The following is a 10,115-nucleotide window of genomic DNA, read 5'->3' on the forward strand; positions in this document are numbered from 1 at the left end:
GGTTTGGCAATTGTTAATGCTGTAAAGTTACCCATGTATATATCCTGTAAATTAAAGGCTATTAAAAAAAAAAAAAAAAAAAAAAAAAAAAAAAGTCTCTTAGTTCAAAGATTAGGCAAACCTTAGAAAGGCCACAGGTAGACATGGCAGGAAATTTATAACCCTTAGAGATCTCTGCATTTATACAGAAAAGGTCCAGATAAAACCTATCCCTCTGTGTATTTTACTGGATGCAGCTATTGAATATGTCTCATTACACAAATGACTTATTTTCCCTTACCCCTTTCCATTTTAAAACAGAAGAAACCCCATGGCGCAGGGCCCCAGGTTGGATAAGTTATGCTTGCTTACGATGACCTTGATTTTGGTTTGCCTGTTCTTTGAAGTGCTTTATTTGCTAGGCATGTGTTTACTTCCTCTCCTTTTGAGATCTGGATTGTAACTGTGCCCCTTGTTTTAAATCAAAATGCTGGGACACTTGGCAAAAGCAGCTGTGCTAAGCCTTTTTCCAGTAATTTCTGTGATTGGGGAGTTCTGTTCTGCTTTTGGTTTGAAGCTTTTAAAAGCCAGTTATCCTCAACTTCCCTCCCTCCTCCCCCCACCCCACACTGTCTTCTTTAGGAGAATAGAGAATAGATATGTGAACAAATCAAGCTCTCATTTTGTGTGGAGCTGATTAAGAGTACCACTCATTTGGAGAACTATCCTTCTTGACTTTTGCCTCAAAATTTATTCTTTTTCAAAAGAAAAGATCTCTTGAATAAATAATTCAATCTAACAAACATTCTAAAGAACTAACAATATTATTAATAGGGCTTAGGGATACAAAGATGGAACAAAATCCTGCCCTTAAGGCAGAAAGGAGGTTGCTTTTTAAAATTGAGATCAATAAATCATGATCAATAAATGAATGATAATTTGGGTGAAAAAGAGCATCAGCTACTGGGTAACTCAGGAAAGGCATGTTCTTAGGAGGCACAGCTGTGGGAGCACAGAGTGCATTCTGGATTAGACCTGGATGGGGAATGGGAATGGAGGAAACTCATGGAACATCAAAGAGAGCAGAACTAGAATGTTGAATTTCCTGGTAGGAACATAGAAAAGGAAAAAGAGAATAATATAAAGTGTCAGAAAATGTACATTGGAAACTAGTTATAGAAGTTTAAATGCCAGGTCAAATTTCTTTTTTTTTCCTCAGGGGCGCCAGGGACTAGTGCAGCTTTTTGCGCAGAGAAGTGACATGGCCACAACTGTGTCACCAGCTCAGAATTAGGAGGGGCATCAAAGATTGTCTAGTCCAGCCCAGAGGCAAATAGCCAACCCTTCTTCAGCCTCACTGACAAGTGGTCAGTCAAACTTGCTGCAAGGGCCCCACTGCTTCCTAAAACTGTTCACCCCACGATGTACATTTCATATTGTTTGTCAGTAGGGTTCCATGAGCAGCAAGATCTTGAGTAGTGTCCCAGGAAGGAGTTCCAGGAAGGACCAGAGACATTGGGGAGAGGCAGAAAAAAAATTTGCCTCAAGTAGGAGAGAAGATCTTATGTCTGAAAAGACAATTTCAGGTTCTTTTTTTTCAAACATTAAAATACCTTGGTGTACCTTATTTTGGATAAGTACTTGCCAATTATTTTGGTAGAATTGTTTGGGGTGTTTGAAGTTTTTGATGGGGGTTTTTTGTTTGTTTTTGCATAAGAGCATGTCAAACAAGGGATTTGATTATTAAACTGTATAGGTGAATGGAATGACAATCAAGGAGGGCAGGATGCATTTTACTTTAGGAATACCTTATAATTTTCAAAACTTCTCAGATAAAAATGACATTGAACCCTCAACATTTGAGTTTACTGCATGTATATTCCCATGTGCTATTTTACCTTAAACCCTGCTTGACCACCTTTCTGTGACCATTTTCTGCAACTGTTCACATTAATAAACTAACACTTATACAGTTCTGTGTGAGAGAAAGAGAGATTCTTAGAAAAATTAAATAGAAAGAAAAGTATTTTTTAATTTTTTATGCCTATTGCTTGATTTCTCATTCAGTTTAATGAATTATTAAGTTAATAAAGAGAAAAAACTTAATTTAACCAGCACTTATTAAATAATTATGTCCTACTGTATTTATATCTTAACTATACTTAGTGTAGTATAAGTAAGCATTGTTAAGCACTATACTAGGCAGAAAGAATGTTCTTAAGGATCTTAATAGTACATATATATGTAACATATGTACAGAAAACACATTATCTGTCATATTATCCCTTCCCCACTCTACTTCCTCTATCTTAAAAAGTGCTGGGGAGGGAAGGGGCTAAGAGACCTGTGATACAGGAGTGCCCTGCTCATGGGGCTTGTGAAGGTAGGCAGGCCCACCAGATTTGACTGCTAAGGGAGGATATGAAAAGAACCAAAGAGCAGGGAAGGAGATTGGCACAGGTACAGAAATGACCTAGATAGACTGAGTAAAGGGAGCTTGGGGTAATGGCAACGGAGCTCCTTTTGTTTTTCCCTGAGCCATGAAACAGGTTTGGGACATCTCAGTTAGCCGTGATCTGTAAACCCTTAGGTAGATTTGTGTTCCTCCTAAGGACACTTCCTTTTATCTAAACTTCTAGTCTTTCACACTTAACTTCTTTGGGCCTCAGTTTCCTTTTCTGTAAAATTAGGGGCTTGATCAAATGACTTCTTAAGTTTCTTCTAGATCTGGATCTGATTCTTTCAAGCCTAAATTGTTTAATTAATTACTTTTATGCATTGTTTCTTGTCCTAGTCCTAGGGGCCAACCAAAACAAGTATTATCTCTCACAGCACAACAGCCCTTCATATATTCAGTTAGCGTTCATGTTCCACACATCTCCAGGTTCTTCTCTCTCCTAGACTAAACATCCATTTTTCTTCAGTCCATTTATCTTTACATGATAAAATCTTCAAAGTCTTTACCATTCTGATTCCTCTCCTTTGCTATCTAAGCCCCACTTCGAGATGGCTCTCTATTTCTTTTTTGACTGTTTATTGATTCACTATGCTTTGTAGTCCATTAAAACTCTCAGATCTTTTTAAGATAGTTGCTTTTTCATGCAGGATGTTAATTTGGCACAGATCTTTTCTTCCTTAAGGTGCTACCTATTTCAATGATTTACTCCATGAATCAAATTATTTTCATTTGTTCACAACAGGAAAATGAAATCGTATCAAGATATCACTTATCAAGTTCAAACTGTATTAACTTAACCACAGCTTTCATGTGAGAGTAGTGATATTACCTGGATTTAAAAAAAAAAGATTTTGTAATTCCTCCCTCCTGGTTAGGAGGAAAAACTTATCATTTTGGAAATATTTTTTTCTTAACATTAGAGCAAAATGGAAAACAATGGCCTTAACATTTCAATAACCCTAAATTATAGAACTTCTGATTCATTTCAAGTGTTTAAAGGGAAGGCCACTCCATTCTGTTGATTAGAATAAGCTAAGGCATCATTATCCAGTTTATGGATTATCCATTTATCTTGCTTTCTCTTGCTCTGTGTTTATGTATCTTTTGGGGCACATTTAATCTCTACAAGATTATATTTGGAGGATTAAAGCAGGAAAAAGGTAAAAAAAATCAATTGATACTATAACACTGTGATAAATATTGGGGAAAATAATAACAGTAATAATGACTAGAATTTGTATAACTTACAAAAAGCTAACAAAGATTGTTAGCATAGATTTGATTTTCACAACTGCTAGGTGTGAGGGGGGTCCTGCAGACATTCATTTTGCAAATTGAATCACATAAGGTACTGAGAGGATAAGGGCCTTCAGTCCCCCAGCTGCTATATGTCAGTGTCGGAATTTGAATTTAGTTCTTCCAGACCCAAAGACCATGATGTTTTCTGCTATTCCATGTCGCCTCTTCATGCTTTCCATAGTTTGAATAATGACATGAAGATTGTCCATTTGAACAGCAATAGTGAGGAAGCCAGAAGGTAAACTATATCCACAAGAATATTATAAATCAACATCCATATGACTTTTTAAAGGAGGTGTGCTTAAAGTTTAAAAGTCTATCAGTAGAACTTAGTAAATTCACGACACTCCAGAATGGTTTTTTATTTTTAATTAAAGATTATATTGAGCTCCTATTAGGCTCTGTGTTTCCTTAAATAAGTCCATTTCAAATGAGTCATGCTAAAATAGGAGAACATTTTCAATGCTGTCTGTCAGTTGATAAAAGTACTTTACACACAGGATTAGTTCATGATAAGATGTTAAGAACTTATATTTAGATGTTGATTTATGCTTAACAAAGTACTTTAGACACATTATTTCATTTGCTTCTCACAATATTTTGAGACATTGAGTCATTCCAGTATTACAGCTGAATAAATTAATGCTCACAGAGTTTAAAAAACTTGATAAAGGTGAGTGGACAACCTGTTATTCTAAATAATAACTTCTGATTCCAAATTAAGTTCTTATTCAACTACTCTGCTTTGAGAAGACTTGGTGGAGGACACAGGAATAAATTGTTGACCAGCTTGTTCTTCTTCTTGCCTTCTTGGCCTCAGTTACCAGAGTTTAAAGTTTATATCTTTTTTAAACAGAAAAAAAATCAGGTAGAGTTAAGTCTCTTAGACTGTGAAATTATGCTCCTGGTGTTAAGAACTATATCTGTTTAGTGGCTTAGTTGATCTTTTTAGCACTTATCCAAAGTCCCTGAAATTTAAGGTGCAATTTCCTGTTTTTCTCTACATTCATTTTCTACCCAATCCTGATCTTCTATCTCTCTGAGGGACAAGCCAAAATACTTCTCTCTCTCTCTCTCTCTCTATCACACACACACACACACACACACACGCACACAATTTAACTTTTGTGCCCATTTGTATAGAAGAGGACTGTATTAACATTTTTGTGTCTCAGCTTCATCATCTGTAAAATAAGAGAATTGAACTCTGAAGGCCCCTTCTTTCTCTAAATCTGTGATAGACTAATCAGTCAGTCAGTCAGAAAACATTTTTTGTTTACTGATGTTAAAAAGAGATTGGAATATTTTTTAAGCATTATTCTGGGATTTTGAGTCCATTGGTAATTCAGACATTATTACTTCATTACGTTTTTAACAACTTAGTCTTTTATTTACTGTTTTCTAATTCCTCATTAATACTACTCAGTTTACTCGCATTTTCATAAACCAGTTTCTTTATAGAATATCTCATCCATATCACCATAGAGATGTACCTGTGAAGCAATCTCATTTCCTGCAGACTTTGTGAAAATCAATTTCAGTCCTTTATCATACTTATTTCTTCATGTAAAAAGGAAACATGGAAATGTTACAATTAAAATACCACTCTTGCTAGTGTGTACAGGCTTCAAGAGAGAGTGTGTGTGTGTATGTGTGTGTGTGTGTGTGTGTGTGTACATAAGGGAAGAGAGAGAGATCATACACAGTTCAAATTCCCTTTAAACCAAATAACCAAATAGAAAGTATCATATTTCTTAATGTTTTGATACAAAATTTACCTACACATGTGAGGCATAATTTCCTTTCTTTGCTAACAGAGCTAAATGAAATTAGTTTGTTTTTATTGCACATAAAGCATTTGCAGAAGTGTTTTATAAGTTAAATGCTTTGCTTTTATCATGTACTTATGCTACAGAGTTAACTCGATTATTAGTCTAATTAGAAAGGTAGCAGTGAATAATACACAATTTTTTTTGTACTACGGGATTTTTGCTTTCCTACAGAAAATTCACCACCTTGATAACATTTGAAGAAATTAATTGTAATTGCCTAAAATCTGTTTGCTTTAACTAAGCTCCAGACAAGGAGGGAAAAGGAAATAAATATGGACTGAGTAACCACAGAGTCAAATATGGGAACTGAAAAAAAAAGTCAAATATCCACATTCAGATTACCTGGGAGTTTGTAGCTTCTTTTTTTGAAAGTAATTAAACTAATACCTGGATACCTAATGGATAAACTAATACCCAATGGATAAATTAAACTAAGCATAAAAAATCTAATTAATCCTTTTACAAAAAAATGATATTTGGGGCAACTAGATGGTACAGCAAAGCTGGCCCTGAAGTCAGGCCTGAGGACCTAAGTTCAAATTTGGTCTCAGACACTTAATGCTCCCTTGCTGTGTGACCTGAGCAAGTCACTCACCCCCAATTGCCTCAGCAAAAAAGAAAAGAAAAGAATGGTCATCAGAAAGTCAGGTTTGGCAAGCTATCACTGTTACTATGGCTGCAAATTATTAACCTGATGCTGCAGAGATTCTTGTTTTGTTTATATTATGAAACCTGTTCTGAGATGTTGTTTCAAATATTTTAAATGCTTGAGTTCTTTTAAAAAATATTTTTGAAGAAAATTTGAGGAATATTCTTATTAACCTATAGACTACGTTATTAGTAGCAAATCTCAATACAAATTTTGAGAGAAGGTTCAGTTCTTCCTTGGACCTCAAAAGTATAGAATATTTCCTACATAGGACTGATTATTACAGTTAGGATTATTGAAGAATGAAGTTAGAATTGAAGGACAAGCTGAAAAGTGCCTCTGACTCCTTAATTTTACTAGAGCGGGATTCAGATTCATTTAGGTATGTTGTCTAATTTTTGGTCTTAGTTTTCATTTTGAGGAACTCTGGTTAGGAGAATCTTTTATGATAATGTTAACATAGCATTGCAGGTGGTTTAAAGATGGGGATAGAAAGTAGAGAAAACTAAGGAAGCAAAATCATTCATTCTGGCAGTCCTGCAAGACTGACCATATAAGCGTTAGCTTTTTTTAAGCTCTTAAGCTTTGTGTGTAGTATCTGTGATTCTGCTCCCATTTCAACTGGGTCATTATCCCTTCAAGGAAGACCACATCATTAATTGTTCTCTTCTCAGAACAAAGGAAAGCGTTAAGCCAAGGAAACACTTTGAAGCAATAGGGGATTCCTATAGAGGATGTGTTGCTTGTGGTGGTTCTGTGTTTTGACAAGAAGCCAGTCTCTGCATGCTTATAAGTTTCCTTTATTCAAATCTGCTTTGAATACTTAACTGGCCTCTTAATTTGACATCTTTGTCAGACACTCCTCACAATTACAAAAACTGTTCCTACTTTCATATCTTTTGCAAACATTTCTAAACATGGTCTATTTAAATTTAAAAAGTGAATAGCATATTGGATTTTCAAGACATTGTTTTTTGTGAACATTTACATCTCTCAAAGTTAATCTTCAGTCTGAATCTGTATAGCAAAGCAGTTTTGAATTCTAAAGTAGGTTTTTTTTTTTTTTTTGGTTTGTATTGTTTTGTTTTTTTGAATAGTCTTTCACTCATGAATCTTGTCCTCCTTTTATTCCAACAGGTGGTTCCATCAAGGACCCAATCCCTACAATGGAGCACAGGACTGGCTTTACTCAGGCAGCTACTGGGACAGAAACTACTTTAATTTGCCTGACATTTATTAAAAATGTAGTCAGGACCATTGGTTAATCCACAATTAAGTCTTAAGTCTGTATTTCTAAAGGATTTTGTTTTCTTTGTTTTTATTCATCTTAAAAAAAAAAAAAAGGAAAGCTTGCCCATGAAAATTTGCATATTTCATACAACTAGTAATGTGGTGGCATTGGTTCTGAAAGACTTGAGAATAATAGTTTTGCTGAAAATACTCACTTGGGATACAGTTTTATATAAGGGGGGGGATCTGTTAGGGGAGTACTGATTTTTTTATGGCTCTTTCCGCCATATATGTTAAAGGAAATTGCTACCCAAACACAAGCTCTGGGTTTGTGGAAATAAATTAAAGCAAGTTATAAGAGGTAGTTTTTATGCAAAAATGGTAAATGTAACATAGGAGTCTTGAGAACACTCAAATGTTCATGTGGTTAAACTTAAAAAATGATAAAATATTTTGTAAAGATTTACTTCATTAATTAAAATAGCTTTTCTTTATATTAATTCCCTCCCTTTTCACCCATTACCCCAACCCCAGTCCAGAATATTCAGAATAAGTATTATTGATTTAAAATTTCTCAAGGATTAAAATGGTAATTAATAGGCAAGGTATTTTATGTTTTACTCACTTCAGTGCAGTGTATTGAATTTGCTTTCACCTTCTCCTGTAACCAATCTGATTTTAAAACATCAAAAAACATTTAAATTATACAAATTTGAATCAAAAATATATACTCCTAAGAAATCAAATTTTTTGTTGATTCATAAAAATGCATTAGAAATTGTAGGGTGTTGACCATCAAAAAAAAATGACAGGCATTTTTTTTAAATGTCAATTTCCATTGGTACATACCACTGGAGAAACTAAATTGCACACGTGTACGTATTGTAAGTATCAAACTATATTTAAAAAAAAAAGGAGGTCTTGTGCATTTCAAGTCTACAAGGCACCTGTGTACTTAAGATATGTATGGAGACCTATTGTACAGTAGCTTTGCCCCATTAATTGGGGTTTATATCTTATGGTATTTATACACACATGCGCGCGCACACACACACACACACACACACACATATATATATATATATATATACCCACGCGCACACACACTAAACTGGGACATAGCTTAGGAGTGCTTAAGTAGCTCCAGCAAAATGTTTTAATTGCTCTCTTAAAGATAACAGGGGTTATAATAAAAAATTTAACTGCTGCTAAATAAAGACTTTAGAACATTCCAAAGATGTGTGGTTTCTTTTAAAATTTTAAATATATTTTGCTAACAGTGACTTTTATTATATTTTCCTTTACTACTGTCCCCTGAAGCTCCCTGTATAGAACCCAGTAATTTTATCCATATTGTAAGCATGCAATATATAATATATATAACACATATGTAAATATATATTTAAAATAGGTTTTAGTTGAGAATTTAAATGTTGGTCAGAATATTTAATAATCTAGGTGGAAAGCCAGTTTATAAATTCATGTAATGAACAGATTTGCTGGAGTGGAAATGGTTATTGTTTCTCCCCATAAATACATACATACATACACTGAAGGCCATATCTTATTACATAAATTGAATTTAATATTTGATTGTTCTGCAAATTTACTTTAAAAAGCATTAAATATTCCGATAGCTTGCATACTTTTAACTATAGAATATCTAAATAAATAAAAAAAAACAAACAGGAAAACAATGCAATGCTTGCATGAAGTTTATTGATATATTATAGTGGTAGAGATTCCACCTTGAACGTTATCTCAAACAGCGTCATTTTCGGCATCTGTTAAAGGGAATAATGTACATGTTTAATGTTTAAATTTAGGCACTATACTGAACATGTTGAAATGGATGGTGAATTAAAAATCCGCAGTTCTCATCTAGATTGTTTCAAGAATGCTTGATTATTCTTTATTCAGATTATGTTGGATCCATCCTTGGTGGTAGTGATATTTAACTGCTTTTACACAAAAACTGTTATCAATTGATAAAAAGTGTGATAGAGAGTACATTATTTCAACCTTGGCTTACATGAAGATTTTACCTCAATTTGTAAATTTTAAGGATCTGAATCAGAAGTTACTTTGGGAAATAGTTATCTGTATGGTTTATGCCACATTGGAGTAACTTGAACAAACAAAAAACAACTTAAATTTTTCTTATATAACAGTAAAAAGATGGCGGGCTTTTCTCGATTAATCCCACAGGTTCAGTTCTCCTGACTCCTTGGAACTAAATGCATCTATATATGTAAATAAAATACACTATATGCTATGTATAGATAAGTACACATACATATATAAATATATAAGTACATCAACATATCCACATATGTATGTGTATATCTACCAACCTGTTACATGCACACACATAGAAGTGGAGAAGTATCATAAATGCCTCATTTTGGAAAGATCCAGCTTTTTTCCAAGAGCTCCAAGGAACAGGTTCATTTAAGATTTACAGGAAATGAATCCACAGTTTGTCAAGCCTCTAGTCAGACTCATAGTTGCCATTACTGTATAGTTCCATCTCAGCAGCATTAATTCAGTGATAACAGACTATGGGAGAGAAAAGGATGAACTTAGTACCAATGAAGAGGAGCTTTTGCCCAATTATATGCCAGGATGAATACTTATATAGATTCCCCAGATTAATAGAGGAAGAAAT

General features: G+C 34.1%; 1 protein-coding gene across 12 annotated transcripts in view; it reads left to right on the forward strand.

Moving 5' to 3' along the window:
* Positions 1 to 9,331, forward strand: part of OSBPL1A (oxysterol binding protein like 1A) — a 269,237-nt gene extending 259,906 nt beyond the window's left edge. For all 12 annotated transcript variants that reach the window (XM_031946509.1, XM_031946508.1, XM_031946510.1 and 9 more), the window contains one exon: positions 7,355 to 9,331. In XM_031946509.1, the coding sequence (XP_031802369.1) occupies positions 7,355 to 7,457 (103 nt within the window). In that variant the 3' untranslated portion in view covers positions 7,458 to 9,331. The remainder of the gene's footprint in view (positions 1 to 7,354) is intronic.
* Positions 9,332 to 10,115: the final 784 nt, after the last annotated feature.

The sequence above is a fragment of the Sarcophilus harrisii genome, chromosome 1 (genome assembly GCF_902635505.1).
Source record: "Sarcophilus harrisii chromosome 1, mSarHar1.11, whole genome shotgun sequence".
Classification (NCBI taxonomy): Eukaryota; Metazoa; Chordata; class Mammalia; order Dasyuromorphia; family Dasyuridae; genus Sarcophilus; species Sarcophilus harrisii.